The sequence below is a fragment of the Prionailurus bengalensis genome, chromosome D1 (assembly GCF_016509475.1).
Source record: "Prionailurus bengalensis isolate Pbe53 chromosome D1, Fcat_Pben_1.1_paternal_pri, whole genome shotgun sequence".
Taxonomy (NCBI): Eukaryota; Metazoa; Chordata; class Mammalia; order Carnivora; family Felidae; genus Prionailurus; species Prionailurus bengalensis.
The window spans coordinates 48,505,288-48,529,388 of record NC_057346.1 but is presented as its reverse complement, the minus strand read 5'-3'; the positions used below and the strand labels follow the sequence as shown (position 1 = coordinate 48,529,388).

At 36.3% G+C, this 24,101-nt stretch overlaps 1 protein-coding gene across 20 annotated transcripts in view; it reads right to left on the bottom strand.

The window, feature by feature from the left end:
• The window catches only part of DLG2 (discs large MAGUK scaffold protein 2), a 2,073,554-nt gene that overhangs the window by 625,621 nt on the left and 1,423,832 nt on the right, over nucleotides 1-24,101 (bottom strand). For all 20 annotated transcript variants that reach the window (XM_043580064.1, XM_043580065.1, XM_043580066.1 and 17 more), the window contains one exon: nucleotides 15,803-15,853. In XM_043580064.1, the coding sequence (XP_043435999.1) occupies nucleotides 15,803-15,853 (51 nt within the window). The remainder of the gene's footprint in view (nucleotides 1-15,802; nucleotides 15,854-24,101) is intronic.

Genomic DNA, 24,101 nt, shown 5'->3' with positions numbered 1-24,101 from the left:
TTTGAACAGTTTCAGTTCAAATTTTTACTCCACATGCAACCTTGGGCATGTCAATTTATCACCCAGTGTCTCAGTTTGAAAGATAGTATGATAATTACTTCAGAGAGCTGGAGCAAGGAGGATTATAAAATGTAATGCAATTAATAAATGTAATCACAAAGTTCAGATGTCCTTAATATTTCCCCTTATATTTGAAAAAAAATCCTCTTCTTATTCAAAAGAACAGACAGTTCGGAGTGATGCATAGGTTGTCCAGAGAGAGCAGAATACTGCATTTCAACTGCATTGTCAAGTGTTGGCAAAGGATTTGGTCAGTTCACCTAAGAACATCCTTGTAGGCTTAGCCAAATATGACAGACCACTCTGAAAAGCATGTATCATAGTTTCTGTCAAAACATCCCAGGCTAAGACCACCTGTCCCTAAAGTAACATGCTTTAAGAGAAGGTGGTTAAATAACACTGACATGAGTTTAATTTTGAAGCAATAATAACAAGCCCTCACAAAATATTTAGTTGCCTGTATATTTTATCACTGAATGCAGACACAGAAAAACATACCACAGATTAAGAAAAAGTCGCCAGTGCAAAAGCCCAGGCTTTCTTTTTACCATAGCAAAATGAATAGGAGAGCATCTTTCTTTTCCTTTTTTTTTTTTTTTCAGGTTTATGTCACGGAACAAGATGACAAGCCCGAATGACACTGTATGATAGTAGATCTCCCTGAAATAATGACTTATTCAGCAAGTCTGTCTTTCCTACTAGCCACTCAGCTCTGAGAGAAGAGGCTATCTCATTCACTGCCTATTGACAATATGTAATACACCCGTCACAGAAGAGGCGATCAATTCATGATTGTGGAGTGAACAAAACATGGACTCAGGCACCATGGTGGGAAGTCGATGCATATCTGCTGAATGAGAGAATATTTTAGCAAGAAAGGTAATACTGATTAGGAGCACTGCCAAAGGAAGGGCACCATATGAGGAATAATTAAAGGAATAGGGGAGTAGTAGTAATTCTTCAGGAGAAAAGTTTTAAGGGAGAAAGTGAACTCTGATTTCTTTTTGTAATAATTCAAGGCCTGTCACATGAGGAGCTAGACCAGTAATAATAATGACTAACTATTGTATAGGACTCACTGGGGACAGGCACTGTTTCAAGCACTTTATTTTATTATGAACTCATTTAGTCCTCATAATAACCTTATGAGGCAGGTATTATTATCACCCCTAGTTTTGAGATGAGCATAGTGAGGGGCAGACAGATTAAGTGACTCGCTCACATTCACAAAGTTCCTAAGTGTTAAAGCCACAATTTACTCTCAGGCTAAATAGCCATAAAATCCACACTTGAAATACTTTGCTCTACTGGTAGCAATAGTGTAGTAGAAATTGCTAGAAGATCATTCAAATCAATGTAGGAAATGTTTCCATAATCTTCAAAATTTAGAAGGTGAAAGCCTTCCTGCCTTGGAGGTAAAACATAAAAACTTGGTATGTAGAAATGCTTCTCAAGAGCCTAAACTTTTATGCTTGTTGCTTTAAGAAAGCCAACTTTAGGGGTGCCTTGGTGGCTCAGTGGATTAAGCATCTGACTCTTGATGACTCTTGATTTTGGCTCATGACATGATGTCATGGTTCGAGAGATCAAGCCCCATTTGGGCTCTGCACTGACTGTGGAGCCTGCTTGGGATCCTCTCGCTCCTGCTCTCTACCCCTCCCGTGCTCATTCTCCCTCCCTTCCTCTCTCTCTCTCTCTCTCTCTCTCTCTCTCTCTCTCTCTCTCAGGATAAATAAATACACATGAAAAAAAAATGTTTAAAAGAATAAAAGCGGGGCACCAGGTCATGATCTCGCGGGGCACCAGGTTCATGGGTTTGAGCCCCGAATCAGGCTCTGTGCTGACAGCTCAGAGCCTGGAGCCTGCTTCAGATTCTGTCTGTCTCTCTCTCTCTCTCTCTCTGCCCCTCCCCTGCTCATGCTCTGTCAAAAATAAATAAATGTCAAAAAAATTTTTTAATATAAAAAAACAAAAGCAAGTTTAAATGATTTGGGGTGACTTAAAATCTAATTTGGTATGAGAAAAAGTTTTATTTTGATTTCAGCTTAGTTTGAGAAATCAATGACCACATTGTAATATTTTCAGTTTGTTCTACCTGAAGAAGAGGGTGATCATTTGTATTTGGTATTAAAACAAACCCAAAAACAAAACAGTAAGATATGGAAGAAAAGGAGTGGGGCTGGAAGTTAAAGATGTGAAGTTTAGATTGGGCTTTGCTCTGCAGTGAGTGACTTTAAGGAACCTATGAAAACACTCTCTGAGCCTTTGTTTCCTCATTTGCAAATGAGGAGTGTCATGTTTTCTTTTTCTATTTCACAGAGAAGTATGAAGGATGAAATGAAATATCTGAAAAATATTCTGAAAATAACAGTGATATTAAGATATGATAAAATATATTCATTATATCATACCATATGCATTAAACGCATTATAATATATACATTATATCACATGACAAAGCAAGAATACTACATGTATAGTAGAGCTAACAACCTCATCAATTTTAGCTTCAGAAAACATGGGTATATTTTCATTAGGAAGATTTCAAAAACATAAGTGGAGCACTGGTTGAACTGGATTTCCTTTTTTTGAATTAGAAGAAGGCTAAATATGCAAGACGTGATGTCATTTTTGTTGCTGTTTTTCCCCAGAATTGAGTTGCATTACCGAGCTTTGAGCAGTTTAAGCAGATGCAGGGAGTGGGTGGAGGGACGAGCCTGGTTTATTTCTCAAATATTAAGATATATTCCTAAAGAAAAATAAATACATCTCTATTCACTGACTTTGTTTTCTGTTTTGTCTTTGTCTTTCTCTTGAAGCTGCTTTCAGAGCTAACCTGAGATCTTTTGCCTTTTGGCTAAATGTTTCCTTTTGATAAATGTATAAGCCTTAAAGGCAGTCTGAATATATTACTGCTGGTCAGAGAATATGTGTTTTACTCCAGAAAACCTTCCATATTTTTCATGCTATGTGGTAGCACCACATATCACGGCAGAAATATCAACCAGCTCTGCCAAATGCTAGCTTTGTGACCATGGACAAATGTCTTAACTTCTTTGAACTACAATCTGCTTATTACAAAGTGGAAGCTCTAAAACTTACGTAATGACCTAATTGTTAGGATATGACATAACCACCACATAGAGACTAGCACGTAAGGTTCAACCTTTAATAAATGATAGAAATTGATATATTTTTTTGTAGCAGCTATTGCTACAAGCACCAGAAAGAGCATTGAGCATTGGCCTCAGCTTACAAAGAGGATGCTATTTATCTACCTACAGACAAACATAAACACATAAATACATGAAAGAAATATATGTAATGTGTATTATAAAGTATATAATGTAAAATATAAAATATATATAAAAATCTATATACATACAAGGTTTTTGTGTATATATATATATATATATATATATATATATACACACACACACACATGTACATATATATACAAAAACCTTGTATGTGTACGGATTTTTATATATATTTGTATATATATATATATATACACACACATAAAAAACCATGTATGTGTACATGTATATATACACAAAAAAACCATATATATATATATATATATATATATATATACACACACACACAAAAAAAAAAAGGATATATATCCTTATCCTCTATCTCTTGTCAGAAGACTAAATAATTCTTCTAATGATTCAACTAGTGGTCTAGTAGTTCTTTCTAGTGATTCAAAACAGCCAGATTCCAAATAAAGAGGATTAAACCAAGAAACATTACAGCATTTGAGGGCCTTGAAATTTACAAAGAAGGCAGACACAATATGAGCACAGGTGATAATGAGAAAGCCCTGAGGTGATAAAAAGGTTGGGTAGGCTAACTATAACTGAGAGAATCTGACAAAGCTTTTCAGAGGAGGTAATACATGAACTGGGTTTTTAGGAAGAGCTTGTCAAGCAAAAACGGTAAGGGAGTGAAGAACAAGTTTAGGATCAGTAAAGCCTGATTGGTGATCCTGAATTAAATGCAAGGCGACATTCTTCTCAATGACTAAATGTGCATTGTTCAATTTATGCAGAGTCTATACAGCCTGAACATTTTAAGCTTAAAAACTAGGTAATACACTGCAGAGGTTCTGATGCCTATGAATATTTTTATAACATATGCATCCCTTTTCTCCAAGGGATAGATCATTTGAAAGTTTAAAAATGTATCAAGCTCACTAAGCTAAGTAGATAAAATATATACTTTTAAACCCACTGGTTATAATCATTTCTCAAATTTTTCAACTACCAGTTTTTCTCCTGTGCATCTCTGTTTTGAGATATTACTAGTGTTTTTGTTTCTTCTCCCTGTATTTTTCCTCTTGCTTTCTCTCCATTAAAACAAGTTTCATTGTAGGGTGAGGTAAAGAGATGGAGGGTTGAAATCAGAAGGGGTGCCTCAAAGGTGGTTTGACTCAACATGTTGCCAATACTGATACTTACCCATTTATCAACTCTGCCATCTAAAATCCTCTTTCAATCTGAAGCTAGAATCTTCTCACAGCCATAAATGGCTCCATGCTACTATCTGAGCTACAGACTTCCTCACTTCATTCCCATAGAATAGGGTGGGTTTCTGTCTCAGAATCCTAAGTAAGAATCATGGAATTCACTTTGCACTGGATCATCAAGCTGCATATCACCCAATGGAGGCCAGGGCAGTAGGATGTGCTAACACACTTACATCAGTAAGAATCCACCCCTGGAGTTAAGATTCACCTTAGCTTCCATCGAACCACATGCACTGTGTGGCAGAGGTAGATATCTGAACTAAAATCTGGACATTTAGCAAAATGGAAAAGGTAAAGAGAATGAAATGGACAGCAACAAATGTCCAACCAACATTGGAAAGGTATAGCAGAAAAGGGTAATGAATGTTGTAGCAGTTACTTGTGCAGAAAACTGACTAACGTAGTTAAAGGTTGTCTTGTCACTGTATAAGGACATAGAACTGTGGGGTAATTCTGGAGATGGCTGAAGTGGCTGGGAAGAGAAGCATTAAGAATGACTGAGGTTATTGTTGCTGCTAGCCTAACAGTTGACCTACTGATACTTTATTTGTTGCTGCCCTAGCTACATCAGTTAGGGTTTGTTCAGTTGTGAGTACCCTAAGACCTAGTTTTTTTTTTTTTTTTTACCATTTCTCAAGATCTGTTATTTAGTGACCCACGTATGATTTCTGGTAGCCTGTATTGCTCCTTTGCTTTCCAGTACCTCCACCATACTCCTGAACAGTTGGGGCACCCCAAGAGAGAGCTTTCCTTGCAAAATTTTCTTAACCATCCATATCTTGTTGATACAAGTCTTGGAGATGGATCTACTCTGGTTAGAAAACTAAACTTGGGAATAATAGAGTTTTGTCATTTCTGTGTAAGTCTTTCCATTGTGGATTCGGTGTAAAACATGTTAGGCTTAGAAGTACCATTACACTAGCATTAAATGTGCTTATAATAATCAGGGGCCATGTCAAAGAAAGATTGGGGGGGTAATAATAGCATAACAAGTGGTTCACAGAAGAAAATATATTGGCCACTTTAGACAATGTGAGGGCACCGAGGCCAGACTAATGAACTAGAAGGGAGCACTTGTTAATACTTTGGTCACAGAAGGTTTGTGAGGTGAAAGAAGGGAGATACCTCAGCTGGGAGTTTATAAAGAAAAATGGAGATGGTTGGAGTCAGCAGCTGAATTTCAGCTAAATGTAGTTTGTGCCGATTCATCTAAATCAGTCCTTTGAGGTATGTTTACAAGGAGCTCCTCAATCCCAAGACTTTGGTGCTTACATTGAAAGAAAAGTTAGATTAATGACCCCTCAAACGTCTGTAAACTATATTTCTAGCATTTTTTTTTCTGACATCTGAGTCCAGTAGTTAATACTGCAAACCACTTTCCACATGTACTGAAGCTTACTCATTCCCAAATCAGAAAAGTTTCTAGACAGTAGAAACCTAAATTCATAGACCTGTCACTGGCCATTCTTTTTACCTGCCACTTTTTTTATTGCTTTTTTATTTCTGGTAGTTGGAACACAGTAATGGGTTACTTTAAAGGAGATGGTATGTGCAAGCTTTGGGGTATTAAGGTTTACTGCAACCTGCCAGCACTATTTGAGTAGAGAGCTTTGCTTTATGACTCTACCTTAGTGGTGAGAGACGGGACTAGAATTTAGAAAAGGTAAAGAATGAAAGCAAGGCAATATTTATTTTGAGAATGGGCTATGGCCAGAGGAGCCTAGGCCATGACCTATGACCTACTCAATAACTTGAGCACAGTGATAGCTGAACTGTAAGTGAAGACTCAGTTAGCCATTGGATAGGGAATGGAGTCTTTGTCTTTAGGACCCACCTAAATTGGAGGCTACCAGTTTATTTGTTCTCTCTCTCTCTCTTTCCTTCCTTCCTTCCTTCCTTCCTTCCTTCCTTCCTTCCTTCCTTCCTTCCCTCCTTCTCCCTCTATTGTCCTCTCTCCCTCTTCCTCTCTCTCTTACCCTCCTTCTCTCTCTCCCTTTCTTCTGTCTCTAGCTATCTCTCAGGAATCCTCCTTTTCTCAGATAAGCCTACTCTAAACGGCAGGAAGCCCAGAGGGCAACTGGCCACTCTCCTGCCTCTTATCTCCCAGCTTAAGTCCACAGTTGTACTGCAGCACACCCCTCCATACTCCACACTTTAGTGTGAAAAATCCTGAGGAGCACATTTATTGGCTCATTTTGGTTCAGGTGTCAACCCCTCAACTGTGCATGAAATTACTCAGAATGTTTTCAAAATAAAGATGTCCCATGTTCTACCCTCCCAAGGTTCTTACTCATTTAGCTTAGGATAGGGCTCAGGTACCAGTATTGTTTTTTACTGGCTTACCAGGTAATTCCAATTCATAGCTCTAGACCAAACAACTGTGTGGTAGTTGTCCCCAGACAACTGGCAGTTGTGCCCAGAACAACATGGTTAGAATGGGGAAAGGAGCCGTTTCCCTAAAGGAAGATGTTCCTTCTGTCAGCTCTTTTGGATGCAACAATAGCTGCCCACTTTATCACATGTAGAGATTGGAAGTAGGGGATTATGGGAATGCAAGATTTTGTGGAGGTATCAAAACATCTGTAGCAAATATCATAATCTGAAGATATTGAACAAAAGAATACACTGTAACTGCTTGTCTAGCCTGGACTAAATTCTTGTTAGTTAACAAAGAACTGAGCTACAAACAGTACTGTGTTATTCTACAGGAAGCTATGGCTGCAAACTTAAAGGCAGGCTCCATTTATGTGCTTGATGTGCTTGAAGAATACATGGATAATTGGATATATGTACATTTGGGGGATCACTTAAGAAGCTTATCATTTACCATAAATGCAGTCACACACATACAGGGGAAAGAGGAAGCATGCATTTGTCATTTGACCTAGCCTCAGAATCATAGCCTGAACTTACATGAACAGTGACATCTTAGAAAAAAAAAATGGGGGCATCTGGGTGGCTCACTTGGTTAAGCATCCAAATTTGGCTCAGGTCTTGATCTCACAGTTCATGAATTCAAGCCCTGCATCCTGGCTTTCTACTGTTATCACAGAGCCCACTTCAGATCCTCTGTCTCCCTTTCCCTCTGCCTCTCTCTCTCTCTCTCTCTCTCAAAAATAAGCAAACAATTTAGAAAAAAAAATGAAGCCTACATAAGTGTGTATGTGTGCATGTCACATTTTATAATAGCAAATAATATTGAACACCTATGATGTTCCATTAACTCTTTTATGCATTATACATATACTATTTCTATTTTTCACCACATGCTATATGATAGATATTAGTATCTTACTCATTAGGGAGAAAGCTGAGGCTTTAATAGGTTAAGTAACTTGCTCAAGGTCACATAGAAAGTGGCTGATCCTGGATTCAAAGTAAGGTCTGAGTAGAAAGACTGTGTTCCCTTCCAGTGCTTATATAAACCTACTCTGTTCCATAAATATTGTGGTATTTTCCACCAAGCCAATAAAGGTCTGAACAAAATTCATACATATTAAGTAAATATTTTTGTTTATAACTAAATACACATTTATGTTTAAATGGTTTCTTTGCACATACTATTTGTATACACTGTACCTTATATTTCAAACACACTTAAAATATACACTGATAATTGAATATATAAAATTTGTAATTCATTTAAGAAATGTACCTATTATTAAAAATTATTTAACTAGACTAGAATAAGACTGTGCTACAGATGACTATATATATATACAGATGACAAATATCATTGGGACTCTGGCTTTTTATTCCTGTTATGTTAAATTGGAGAAAGTTGCAGAGACACAGAAAAAAATCAGGAATTTAGAAACCCACAGCTTCCATGTTATTTGAAGTAATTAGATCCTTAATTCTATTTGAATTTGGTATTCTTCATCTTCATTAAAATTCAAAAATTTGAGAGAAATTTATTTGGCCTAAGTGATTCAGACATCCAATGATTTTCCAATTCATTTGATACCTGGATGAATCTAGGGGGTCCATCAGTTGTTGTCCATTAGAGAACTCTTAATGGGTTTTACCCAGCAGTTCACAAATACTGTTTTCAGAATCCCCATGTTATCCACCTTATACCCAAATTCTATAGGAATTTGGAGGGTACAATAAATCAGTCACTTTACTCTGCCTTACAAATTGCTGTACATTTAGGAAGATAGCTCAGATCTTTTGATTTCTTTTTAATTGCAAAAGAATATCCCTGACTCATCAGATGGAACATTCAAATAATATCCCATGATCATACATCCTGCGGCTGTCAGGACAGTACTCCAAATGATATTGTTATTGTTTTTGTTTTTGTTTTTGGAGGCTGGGGGCATGGGTCAGAGGATATGGCAGATAGTCATATAGTCACTTCAATATCTCTGCTAAATTGTAGTCATGCATGATGGTGAGGGTTATAAAGCCATGATGAATCTATTATCCATGCCGGGTAAACTAGCCTCTCTTGATGTAAGTCACACTGGGGGTACATAACCTATTAACTTCATGCATGAATAATGGATAAATCACTTAGAGGCATAGACTTTATACTCAGCTACTTTTATAGATGAGTATACTGTCGTAAGATCCCATGGTGTCAGAAAGATATGAAATATCACAGGTGGCCAATGCTGAGAAACCCAGATTGTACTACTGAAAGGAATTTGTTGGATTATAATCTAGGTATCCTTGATTTTTCTGCTCTTTCTGGCATTTCCCATATTAAAAAGCATTAGAATATGTTCTTTTAACATCCTTAACTTATTTTTTAAAAATTTTAAATGTTTATTTATCTTTGAGAGAGAGAGAGAGAACACAGGCGGGGAAGGGGCAGAGAGAGAGGGAGACACAGAATCTGAAGAAGGCTCCAGGGTTCGAGCTGTCAGCACAGAGCCCAACATGGGGCTCAAACTCAAGGACCACGAGATCATGACCTGAGTTGAAGTTAGACGCTTAATTGACTGAACCACCCAGGTGCTTCTTCACATATTTTGAATATGTTATCACCATATTCATCACCATTGGCAGAATTTAGCCGTTAAATTATATGTCTTAAATGGCACTATCTCCTGAATTATCTCCTGCATCCTATGAAATGGACACCCAACAACACAGCCAAAGTAATCTTTTTAAAACACAAATATGATTTTGTTACTTCTCTGTTTAAAATTATTCAAATGTTCTCCAGTGCCTTTGGGATAAAATTTAAAGCCCTCTGTATATTATCTAAAGTATCTATGTTCTCAGCCTCTCCCACACTCCAGCCTGGTCTCTCCCTCTGAGCCATACCTCAAGGTTAGTGCCTTGAGGACTCAACTGCACTACTGGACTGGACTACTTGCAGTGCCTTGAGGATGTTATTTTTCCAGGGATCCTTGAACATTTGCATCTGCTGTTCCCTGTCTGAGAGACCTTCTTCTTTCATTCCCTTTTCCATGGCTTGCTTCTTCTCCTCTTTCCTAAGTAAGCTCAGGTATAAAGCCTCAAGGAAGTACTCCATTCTGGGCCAGGTATCCACAGCACTCTGCTATTCTTCATGGTTTTTGCCTATTTACTTCTTTGTGTTTTCTACCAGGCTGTAAAATTCTATGAAACAAGGACAATGCCCAGGACTGTGCTTGACAAATAAATGAACATTAGACATTTGTGGGATTCACTATGTGTGGCAAGTGGCCAATGCAATGAACAATGATGCTATAGAGGAAGAGGAGTGATCAACTTGTCCCGAAATTGTTCAGTAACTTCCCTTTTACTTTTTAAATCATCATGCTGATATAGAGAACACTATAATGAAATTCCTCCTATCAAGGAATTAATAGGTCAGTGGAAAAGACATATTTTATTCATCATTTAGTGTGAGAAGTTCTCTACTTGTATTAATTTATAATAAGGGGACCTTCCCCAAGAGGGAAAGTCAAGAAATGCTTCTTGGAGGAAATGACACTTGAACTTAATTTTGAGGGCAATCTAACTCAGTGGCAATGAGTTTAGGTTCTGGTATCTGTTGGGCATAGGCCTGAATCCTACCTCCATCCCTTACTAACATTGTGACTTTTAACAAGTTATTTAATTTCGGAGCATCAGTGTCCTAATACGTAAAATGGAGTTGGCAATATCCACTTCATAGAGATGTATGTATCCACTTCATAGAGGTGTCACATAAATGTGACTAGTTTGTTACTAAATTAAATGTTAGATTTAAATGGAGAAAAAGTAGAAGCTCTAAGTTCTTATAGCAAGATCCATAACTTCTTAATCATTGGATGTCTGATATTTAACAAAGTAACTGGAAAAAAACTGATATGAGAGAAATTCTTATTAATGAGACTTGTTAGATCACTGAGACTAGTAGGCTATGTTTTTATTAAGCTTCCTTCCTGATCCTAATAAATAACATTTATGAGAACTACCATATTAGCACAAAGGAAATGCTAAGAATAGCATCTATACATGCTGTCCTAAACCTTTATATTAACTCATTTAATCATCACAAAGACCCTAGGAGAAAATTATAAACACTTTAGTTTCATTTTCAGGTATGAATATTAAAGCCCAGAAAGGTTAAGTATTCAGCTCAAAGTAACTCAACCAGTAAGTGATAGAGCCAAGATTCAAATGCAGGCCATGTGTCTTTACTTCACTGCATTTGCAGTGCTAGAGCATTGGCGTAATCCATTCATACATCAAATATTCAGAGTACATACTATATTCCAGACAGTGTTCTAGGCAAATTGGATACAGAAATGACTATGTATTTGCATACAGCATATATTTAGGAAGGGGGATAGATATTAACAAAGTGAGCAATAAAGTAATAACATAAATCTCAGATATTGGTAAGTGCAATTAAAAAAGTAATAAAGCGGGCACGTGGGTGGCTCAACTGGTTAAGCATCCAACTCTTGATTTCATGTCAGGTCATGATCTTACAGTTAGAACCTCACGTCTGACTCTGCACTTCATAGTGCCGAGCCTGCTAGGAATTCTCATTCTCTCTCTCTCTCTCTCTCTCTCTCTCTCTCTCTCTCTGCCCCTACCCCACTTGCACACGTGCTCGCTCGCTCTCTCTCTCTCTGTCTCACACACACACACACACACACAATAAATAAATAAACATTTAAAAAAGTAATAAAGCTATGAAAATGGGAAAAAAAGTGTAAGGGGGATGCTGGTACTAACTTAAATGGGGTGTGCAAGGAAGACTTTTCTGAGACATTTGAGCACATATTTAAATGGTGAAAAGAGCAAGTCATGTAAAGATCCAAGGGGAGGTTATTTCAAGAAGACAGAATAACATATTTAAAGACCTTGAGGTAGGAAAAACCTGACTTTGGGGAGGAATGACAAGAAAGTACATATGGCTACAGTGAAATGTTATAGGAGTTGGTGGTGAGGGCATAATGTCAGAGAGAGAAGCAGGGGTCAGAGTGTTTATACAGGTTTTGCAGGTGATGATAATGAGTGGAATTTTAAGCATAAAAGTGGTATATCTGGCTTATTTTTTTGAAAAAGATTACTCTGGCTGCTTTGAGGAGGAGTGGGCAAAAGTGGAAACTACTGAAGTGGTCCAGGCATGGGATGATATTAGTTTGGACTTGAATTCAGCAGGGTCAATGGTAAAATTTGATTGATTTTGAAATATATTTTTATGGTAGCTCTGGATGCCAAGGGAAAAAGAGCAATTAAGCAAGACTCCTAGAGGATTGGGAGGGGGGGCTGAATAATAAGGAAAATGATAGAACCAATTAGCTAAGATGAGGAATATTAGTTTAGAAGTCGTTTTTGCCCCAAGGGTAGGGAGTGCAGGGAAATCATGAATTGTGTTAGGAATATACTAAGTTTAGAAGACCTTCTTGATATTCAGCAGAGATGCCAACTGGACAGTTAGCTGTTTACATTTGGAATGCAGGAGAGAGGTCATGACTCAGATTTGGGAATCATCAGTTGACAATTGGTATTTAAAGCCATGCATGTGGATGAGATCACTAGGGAATGAGGAGAGATTGAGAAGAGGCCTGTCCACTGGGTTTCTGGAATGCTCCAATATTTATAGGAGGAGCTAACAAGAAGACTAAGGGTACCAATGAGATGGTGAATAAGTAGGAGAAATGTTTTATTCTGCAAGGCAAGAAATTATCATCTTGAGGGAAGGAGGCAGTGACAGCTGCATCAGACGCTACTGAGAACTCAGGACAGAGAACTGCTGCTTGCATTTAACAAGATGGAACCTGTCAAGACTTTGATAAAGATGGTTTTAGGGCCCTGAGGGGATGAAAACATGAACTAGTTTAAAATAGGAAAATGAAGTAATGAATTGGAGTTATTGAAAACAGACAACTTTCCTCTATTTTTGGTAAAGAAAAATAAAATCATGAAACAATAGAAGGAGAACATTGGGGAAAGTGACATTTTGTTTTGTTTTGCTTTTTCTTTTAGGAGTCCATTGCTAGAGGACTCTTCTCTTTTAATGAGAGAGATTACATCATGTCTGTATTATGTATATCCAGGAAAACATGAGAGAGCATTGGATATTGCAGGAGAGAGAGAGGAGAAAACTATAGAAGCAAAGTCCTTCAATGGACAAGAGGTTATGGAGTGCAGGTCACAAGTGAAGGGCTGGCCTAGTAAAGGAGCAGGGGACATTCTCCCATTGTAACAGGGAGAGCACATTAACAGATCTGGTGGTAGGAAAGTAAGGTGGTCTTCTTTGATTGCTTGGATTTTCTCAAGGACACAGGGAGAGAGGTCAACAGCTAAGACTGAGTATGAGGGAGAGGTGTTTGAGATTTGAGGAGACCAAGTAAGTTGTGAACCTATTGTCCCAGAGAATGAGAAAGTGATTTTTCTAAAAACGTATAGGAATTATTAGGATGCTTTGAAGGTTCACTTGAAATCAATAGCTGTATGTTTCAAGTGAGATGAAGGAGTGCTTCTGTGGACCCATTCTTTGCCCAGGTGCTGAGAATGGAGGACTGAGGCTTTGCTGGGTGAACACAGAAAGGGAGAGAGGAGATGAAATGTTAAAAGTGTGTGACAGGAAGGCTTGGAGTATGGTAGGTGGGGTAGGGGTGGGCATACAAAAGATGAAAACTGGAGAAAACTGGAGAGGAAAGGTAAAATCTATGATTCGAGGTCCCAATGGAGTTGGAAGAAGTTCTGAGGTGGGGGTATTGGAATAGATGATAAGAACGGAGAGGAGGTGGTAGTCAACGAAGACAGTGCTTGACAGAGCTTTTTGGGAGGGAGTGCTGTTAATGGCAGTGACAAGGTTCAGAGTGACTGAGATGAGATGACACACTAGGTCATGAAGCAAGGAAGTGTCAAAATGTAGACTAGAACACACAGCTGTCTGACTCCCACTGAATGTTCTACCTCACACCAAAGTTAGCTTTGATTTTCTAACCTATAAAACCAGGGTAACAAAATGATGTCATATTTAGTGTCGGGGGGTGGGAGAGAGAAGGGTTGATTCTGTGAGTGAGAGATCTTTGCAAACAGGGTCCTGCATTTAAGAAGGGTCACATGGCATTTAATGTTGGGCTCTTACTATCTTTTTTGATTCTTAATAATTTTTAAACAAGGGCTCCACATTTACATTTTACACTGTGCTTTGCAAATTATATAGCCAGTCCTAGGGAGAAGATTAGTGATTTAGTAGGAGAAATGTGTTCTTTTTTTTCATTTGGGTTAATTTTCCTTAAGCCTCATTTTTCTTCATTTAGCATGTCATTAAAACTTAACCAAAGTTCATAATGGAAGTTTTAAAGAACACATCTGTCAAACACTTAACTTTTAATGTAAATTTCCTTTTGAAACCACTCATGCTCAATAAAAATTAGGCTAAGAATGAAAAATTCCCTGACTCAGGAAAGTGCATAATCAGTAAACTTAAAAGAAGATACAAATTTAAGTGCAGGTCTAGAGTCTGAATTGATACTTGAATGATAAAGCTTAGAAAAATACTTACATTTTTATTTTTTATTATAAGCAAATTATATGTTTATTGTGGAATGTGTAGGAAAAAATATAAACAAGAGGAAGAAACTAAAAATTATCCAAAATCCTTAATAAGAGTTAACATTTTGGCACATATCCTTCCAGGCTTTATGTATATTCTTATGAACACAAATTATTCATGTTCGTGCTTATAGGATTATACTTTAAACACCATTATGAAATGTAATTTTTTTTAATTTAATAAGATAACCTAGTTAGGCTTTCCATTCTTGTAGTTAAATAGTCTTAAAAAATACTATTATAATGTAATTTAATATAATTTTCTATTATTTGGACATATAATAATATATTACTAAACACTTGTCTTTTTCAATCTGCAATGTTATAAAAAATACCAATATGAATACTCTTTGTGTCTTTCTGCATTCTTATAATTTCTCAGTCAAAAAGGGTGCTCATTTTAAAGCTTTTGATCCATTTGTCCAAATAGCTTTTTTTAATGGTTGTAACAATTTCCAGGCTCACTCCGTGACAATGAGTATTAACCTCCCTTTAAAATTTTGCCAGTTGGACAGACAAAAATCATTTAGCATCATTGTTTTCTTTGTTTATTAATAAGTTTGAACAAGTTTCATATGTTATTGGTCTTTTCTTTTTTGATGAATGTCCTATTAATGCTTTTGGTCATTTTTTTTCTAGGCGGTTTTAGGCCTTCTTACTGTTTTGTTAACTATCTTTATATATTAGGGTTGTTACACAGAATTTTGCTTATTTGTCAAATCCTGCCAAGGACCTAATAACAAACTTGCAGAGGTCTGAAGGATTGCTGTATTTTTTTCCATGGGGGAGGTGGTTTTAAAATGAACTGCTTGTTTTTTTAAACTAAAAAATGCATGGTAATGGTAGTGATGAGATAGCATTACTAATGTATAAATGAAAATTTTTGTAATGTATCTAAAAATGTATAGCAAAACATTAATAATGGAAACAATAGGAAAAAGTGCTATACTAGCTCACTGAATATTTCTGTCATTCTCATTAATTTCTCCATATCTTGGCAATGTCATTTACATATGGAACATTCTGGTGATGTGGTCTGTCCCTGTGCCCTCCACTGCAAGCATTTCATTAATATTTTTGTTTTGAGTCCTGTTGGAAACTTCCAAGGTAAAATACACAATTGTGTGATTTCACAAAACAATCCATTAGGATGCAGAATGTTGAATGCAAGACTGAGGTTTTCAATTATTGGATTTTTCTTACCCTTTCCAATGTAATTTCTTCAAACTCATATTCAATTTCTGTCCCATTGACCTGTAAATAAGAAAAAAAGAAAGAATGTTAAATACATGTTGAGGGGGAGATGGCTGCATTTTTATAATGTTTGGGGTTAAGTTTCATACTGGCTAAGAATAAACCACACTTTCTTAATGTCTGTGATTTTATGTTTTCATCCAAATAAAATATAGTCTAAGCTATTATAAAATATATGAGCAAAACTACAAAAATAATCAAAGCTTATTGCATTCCTTAGAATTTGTGATATTTACGGCAGAGGGAACAATACAAAATAGGCATTGTGAGGTTACAAAGAATAAACAACCTAGGGGCAATGTTATAGTTACAAGAAAATAATTCCCTAATACCTTTTAAAATGTCCATGAATGAACACTAAAATACGACCTTAAAAAGTCAGTGGAGAAGGCAGTATAACCATATATCATATTTTGCCAAAGAAAAGCATTAAGAATAACCACATCAGATAAGAAATACTTTTTTTTTTTTACTGGCTCAAGCTCAGGTAATTCATCCCCATTATCCTCATTATATTTATTAGGAAGCCCTGGACCATGTAATTATGCCCATATACCTTAGTAGCAGCAAGAAAAGAATGAAGTAGGAAATGTGTGAAATTCCTAGTGAGAAAGTTTAACAACATCTAAACTCTTACATTGACATGAATTTACAAAGAAAAATACTTAAACATAGCAATGTATAATATATGCCTTATGCATCAACAGGTGTGTATAAACAATAGATGAAGAGTTGCTTTAAAATAATCTAGCAGATATTCAATTGCCATTGTTATCACAGAATCCTTTTCAGCCAGGCAAAAACCTCTGCATGAGAAAATTCTCAGCTGGCTGTGTCTTTTTTCTTACATGCGTCTCGGCAACATCATTAGTATTTAGGGATTGTCTAGAAAGACTAATTTTTAACTACCATGATTTTAAACCATCATTTTGGCAGGGTTTTAACCAGTTGACTTTCCTTCTAGAAGAGTTTAACATAGTTCTTGCAGACTGAGAGCTCTATAAAGATAAGGACCAGAAGCACTATTGGTTAACACAGCCTGGAAAGGAAGAATTGATGAAGGGGGAAAACAAACAAACAAACAAAAAGGAGTGACAGAATAACCGACTGAACTAAGTATTAATTTATTTAATCTTATTTGTAAACACAGATATTTGTGGATTCTTTTCCATAAGGAATTTGGATGCAGTGTCATCAACTGAAGGTGTGGTTATAATCAGCAACTATAAAGAACGACAATAGACTTTACTTATGTGTGTCCACCAGCCACTTAGAGCATGTTGTTGATTTTCTAATTACATGAGCTAATTGGTGAATCACATTTTACTGTGTTACTACATTATCAAACAGCCTTAAACCAAATTTGATTTTCTGGGCTTCAGCAAGTTAATGACTCATTGAAGAGGACTTGATGATGCTAGAAAGCTTTCGCAGCTTTATGGAGGTTTTTGTTCTTCATGTGCAAAAGTATAAAATAAAACTCCAGCTCCCTATATGTGTGTGTTTCCGTATTAATTCTTTTTTTGTTTGTTTTTATAACTTTCTTTAGTTGATGGAAGACAGAAAGGAAGGATGAATTAATGTGATATGTTTTAATTCTCTCAGTATGGCTCTGTGAAGCTTTTCTTTGCTTCAGTGACTTCTCTAGAGTGAAGCCCTTCACATTATCAAAGTGCTGCAAAGTGAGGAGAAAAAAAAAACTTCAAAGAAAGGAAAACAAGTCTCTGATAATACAATCTAAAGGCTCAGGCTGAAAGAAATTCTGTTAGGAAGTACTTAAAAGACAAAAATCCTTTAGTGGCATAACAGTGCCTAGTCATTCATAGTCTACCAGAATATTTGCCTAACAATTCTGTGATCATGTATGCTGATTTTAGTTCCAACATTCACTATAGATACATATCCTAATTGCTATTCAAAAGATCCCTGGTCAGCTAGATGAACTTTTGGAGGCTTAAAGACTCTATGGGTCTTCAGTTTTCAACCCAAGAAAGTAATGTAATTTGCTTAATTCACTAGTATCCATAATGTCTTCATAAGAAGAGATGATGCCATCTAGACTGGGATGTCAACTTGCTTTTAAAAGAATATCATATGATTTCACTCATATGTGAAATCTAAAAATCAAAACAAATGAATAAAAAGAAGAATGAAAGCTATAAATACAGACAATAGACTGATGGCTGCCAGAGAGAAAGGGAGGGGAAAGGATGGGCCAAGTGCATGAAGGGAAGTGGGAGATACAAGCTTCCAGTTATGAAATGAATAAATTATGGGGATAAAAGGTACAGCACAGAGAATACAGTCAAAGGTATTATAATAGCACTGTATGGTGACAGATGGTAGCTACACCTGTGGCGAGCATAGCATAACAGAGAGTTGTTGAATTATGTTGTACACCTGAAACGAATGTAACATTGTGTTTCAACTATTTTCAAAAAAAGCAAAGAAACATCTTATGACTCTAACAGGATTTGGTAAAATTATAAAGGAATGAAAGGTTTTTGGAAGAACTGAGGCTGTATTTCCACCATGAATGGAGAACATTTAAGACATGTTATCATAAGAGCCAGTGTGGGGAGTTCAGGAAAGCCATTAAGAGGTATATATTTTCTCATCACTAGAAGAGTGTGATCTATGTTCTGCTTCAAGACCCCTGAGACAAGAAATCCCACAATTTCACTTGACAAAGACCTTGGGGTAAAGGATAGAAGGCACAACTAAGTATACTTCCATTTTAATCAAAGGTACGTAATAGTGGGTTGTGACATTAGTGAAAATTTAGCAACTTTTCAAATGCGTGCACCAATACGGTATTTTTAAACATTTTTTTTCCACATTTATTTAGAGGAATGGTTGCTTGCTAAAGAGACAAGAAGTATAAACAGTAATTTCTCCCATCCATAATTTTATGTATTCCCAGGAAAAAACAAAACAAATGAACAAAAAACTATGCTGTGAATGGGCTTCCATTATCCTCTGGAGGAGCTTAAAGACAATTTATTGTCGGAACTTGCGTTGGTGGTCTCCCTCTCTGCCCAGTCAGTTTACCAATATATGTCTTTCAATTCATAAAACTCTCTTCCTGGAAAGAATTCTGTTACATGCATTTTTTTGTTGTTGCTATTCTTGACCGGTAATACTTCCTGTGATATTTAAGCACCCAGGTTATGTTTTATGTACCTGATAGTTCAGGGCCTGGACAGCTACATAGATTGGGTTCTGGCACTGACCATCACTTAAAGTCTCCTCTCACCTTGAAGACTAGGAAAGGGAGAGGATTGGCACTTTTGTAGATATAGAGGCAATTTCGCTATTTTGAAAAATCTGTTTTGTTTTTTTTCAGATATTTCATTTTCCTGAACCTAATGGTTCTGTGGTGACAGCTGGTAGGTTTCTATGGGGGATAGAAAATCAAATTGATGCCACACATTGTCCTGACTGATCCGGGCATGTAGCCTTCTTGGCATCACACAGAAGAGAGTGACCCGTTCAAATTCAAACTTGGTATTTAAACTTATAATTTCATAAACTTTGAATGTTCTCTCACTGCCCTTTTCCCCCTTCAGTGCTACTTCAACCAACTGCCCACATGATCAGATAATTTAAATGAGGTGTTTTTTAATCTTCTGAAAAGAGGTCTTTCATGAATAACACACATGAACTATTCCACATTTTAATGTGATTTAATTTGTATCTTAAGAAATGATTTCTCCAATTATTTTGTTCCTTGCCACATGTGTAATTTAATTAAAGCTAACAACATATTAAAATCTGGGATAAGTAAAGTTTTATACAACCCCATATCACATATTATAAAAAGTGCTTACAGAGTAATATCAAAGTGTTGGCTTCTTAAAAACTAAACATAATTCCACATAATAAAAAATACTTGAGCATGTGTCATGTGCCAAGTGCTGTGACAGGTATTGAAAAAAATAGAGATTTAAAATATGATCCCTATTCTCAATAAACACACGGTCCTTAAAGTGGCACCAAACATACTAAGGCCCCAGAGAAGTGTGATATCAAATATATGAAACATAAAGGTGGACTAGAACCACAGCTCCACTCTTGCCACATGTGAGGGCTGTTTGCTGTTTATATAGATTTGATTTCTTAGTAGGATATAATGTGATGGATGATGAACTAATTCTGCCCTTTATTAAAAGTAATTATGACATAGTAAGCAAGACATATCTAAGTATTATGGTTTTGCATATAAAGCTGTTGCTTTGGGAGAGGATGTGATGATCATGGAGACTAGGGCAGCTGGTTTTCATCCCTCTTGCCATTCCCAGAGCAAGACAGAGCCCCAGTCACTCTGCTTCATCTGCAGCTGCAGCAAACATGTCACAATGCTTTATGGCTCCTTACACTTGAATCTCCTATGTACCTTCTATTATTTTCAGTAGGTAAGATCATGATTTCAAGAGTGGGGGAAGAAAAAGACACCTCTTTGAATCCTAGTTCCAGTATTAATGAGATATGTGAATATAGCCAATTTCCTTCATCTCTCTAACCCTTAATACCCCCGTGTAGAATGGTATGAACAAGTACTTCCCTAATATGATTATTGTGAATATTAAATTAGATAATTAATGTAAAATGCTTGGCACATATCTTAAGTGATAAAGAAATTATACTTAGCTATAATACCATACAATTCTCTTCATGAAGTTGTTGGGAGCAATAAATAAGATTACACACGTTAATGGTAGGTCTTTGGTAGGTATTCAGTAGTGAGAGTTATTTTACCTAGCTGTGGATTAATAATCTATAAGATTCACAAGATTTATATGATCAATTATTGAATGTTTGTTAATTTCCCCAAGTAATATAAAATATAATTTAATAAGCAAATAAACGTGTTTTCTTCTACAAAACCCACTAAAAGCTTTTTTAATGTAAACATCTCTTTCCTGAACCCATCTAAGATGTACTGTCTTGAGGAGAAGAATCATCTTAGCTTTCCCTCTCAGATCAGGTCATTGTAGCCTTCACTCAGAATATTACCTGAACTGGACTTTCTTCCAATCTGTGTCTGCTCCCTCTTGCATTTTCTTTTTAACATTGTCTTGCTCAGTCTTGATCTTTACATTACTCTGCTGTTGGCATTCACTTTCCTAAGGCTTTCCCATGGTATCTCTTACAGAGCCATGTTCATTAGGATACCAATGATATCTTACTCATGATTGCACCACTGTAGCTTCTGGCATCATGCCTTATTCATAGTTGGTCTCCAGAAAACTCTAGAACCAAGTCACCTGAGAACTCTGAAAACTGAACAGTCATTGAATGCTTCTCCATCTTTAAGTAAATATAGGGAGCCCTTAACACATACTTTATTTTCCTATAAAATATGGCTTTCATTTACCTCTCTATCTCAGGAAATTTTTAATACACATGCATTGCTAATTTCTAATTTAAATACTGTACACATGAATTAAAACATAATCTGACACAACCCATTGTGTGCTGGGCATGATGATATGCCCTAGAGATACAAAGATGGATGATACATGGCTCCTGCCTCAAAGACCTCTCTCTGGTAGAGGGAGATGAATACTAACATGCAACACAGTGATATGGCTGCTGTGTAGATGCCAGTAGACCGTAGCAGCAGAGGTGGCATAGAGGAGGGACCAGGCAATTGCACCTGGAGGGAATCAGAAAAGACTTCATAGAAGAGGTGGTATAAACTGAATGTGTTAACAGGTAAGTGTCATGAGAATGAATAGGGAAGAGATGGGTTTACCAAGGAAGAGGGAGCAAGATGGACCACTTCTTCAGAGTGCTCTTCTGGAGACTGTACTGTCCTCAGAGTCAAAAGACCTGTATTACAATTTTGATTCTGTGATTTAACATGCTGAGTAACCCTGAGCAGGTCATGGTGCTTGAATTTTCTCATGCAGACAAATGATCCCTGAGGTTCCTCCCTGCTCTGACCTCCTAGCATCAGGACTTTACTCTCTAGTCATATTCCTTTCTGTCACTTTGGGCAAGGTGTACCTGACAAACTTTAATATGGGTTTTTCGATTACTCTCTACTTTGAAGGTCCCAACTGGCAACCTATAATCCTACCAGCTGATTGCTGTCTGACCTCCATGTATCCCTGCCATGTCCTTTCTCCTTAACCTGTAAGGTTCCCCATCAGGGAGGAAACTAAATGGTAGTATCATCAGCTCTACTTAGATCTATTCAAGACTGTTACCATCAGAACCTTCCCATTTCTTCTCCTCAAAGACCCTGAGACTTTTGGAAGAAATAAAACATAGCTTTTTCTCTTTGAAAAAGGGGGGACAAGATGAAGGAGTTTTGTTCCACCTCAATCTAAAAGAAAGAACCATCTTCATCTTTTCATCACGTTTGACTTTAAGTGTCTCTGCTGAATGGATGAAAAACAATCAAGTACTGAAAAAGTGAGAGTCCATCTACCAACATGGAAGCCTAACCAGAATAAGAACATCATTAGACACAGTGGCACACAACTAAGCTGTCCATTACTTCCTTTAATATTCCTTCTCCTATACTATCTCCACTGTTTCAAATTGTGCCCTCCATTTATATTAAGAGGAATTATCACATAGAAATAAAAAGCTCTGATTCTGGGATCCAAAAGACTTGAATTCTAATACCAGTTTTGCCACTTACAAGCTGTTAGAATTCATCTTTTTTTCGTGTTATACACACTTGTGTAAGTGTCAATATCGGTTAAAAACTTAGTAAGCAATTTTTTAAGCTATGTAGAGCATCTGTTTTAATCTAAGGTGTGGGCCTGGTTATTTTAGAAATACTATTCAATTATAATGAGAACAGTTTAAAAAACATTTTGAAAAGAGGCGAATCATAGTACTTCTTACTTTTAATAAACATAAGCTGTAAAAATAATTATTGATATTCTTAGTCAAGATTCTAATTTTGGTAAGACCACTATTCCTATTAGTTACCTGAATGTATTCTATCAGCTAACCCTGTTTTCATGTTAAAACTTCTAATCTTAATTAAATTTATGAGCTCAATGAACTGCTAAATCATAACATCCACCAAACAGAAAAAAAATCAGTATCCTATAATATGTTCCATTCTTAAAAATTTTTTCCTTTGTTTTTGTTATCTCCTCTGCCTTTTTATTAATCTTTTATAATACAGAACTTTGAGTCTAGAAAAGTTATCTTACATTCAATAATTACTGTGTGTTTTTCATTTAATTAGAAACCACAGGTTTTTGAAAATTATTATTATTAAATACTTTATTATCTGTAAAAAAATGTTATAAACTTTCCTGGTATTTTTGTGAAGAGAAGTTAAGGAAAATATCTAGGGTTCTTACATTTATGAAAAGTATATATATGTGTGTATGTGTGTATATGTGCATGCATCTACATTTATATCTATATCTATATCTATATCTATATCTATATCTATATCTATCTATCTAATCTATCTATATCTATATCTATATCTATATCTATATCTATATCTATATCTATATCTATATCTATCTATATCTATATCTATAAAACGTTGTCTTCTGTAATGAAGGAAATGAAGGAAAAGTAGTACTTAGTAAGTTCAGAACTGGATTTACCTCTGATTTGGAAATGGCACATTTCTTCTCAGCTTTGCTCCCTTGCTTTGCACCATATGCTGAATGAAGTAGCAATAGGTGATTTTAATGCTTTCACTTTGCTCCGGTTTAATGGATACTGTTTTGTTTTTGGAGGTTTAAATATCCTATAAGTTAAAACATGCTCTTTGAGAGCAGTAAATGGTGTTAAGAACACAATCGATCAATGGTTATAAAGTCATTATGATATACCAGGTTTTTGTTCCATCAGGCTCACTTTATTATTCCCATATACAAACCACTTGGTCAACTATAAGCAATGTCCAAGAGAATCAAGAGATCAAAGCATATGCCAAAAGATTTAGAGAAACAAAAAGAGAGTCTTCACAAAGCTGATAATGTGAGCAGATAGCAAAGACTATTTTCTCTTTCTCTTAGGTATAATCCAACTATAGTAAAAGGCAGAATACCAATTCACCCAGTTCTTTATCCTCAATTTCTCTCCTCAATCTTGCCATCTTCTATGTATTCCACCATCATACAAAAGTAGAGGATCCACAAACACTTTCCCACATTTGAATACAATTATCTTTTCCCAGTCTTCATCCTCTCTGCTTTGCTGCAATATTTGACACTCTGGAGTGACCACCACTTGAAACTCCCCTTTTCTTGTGTCA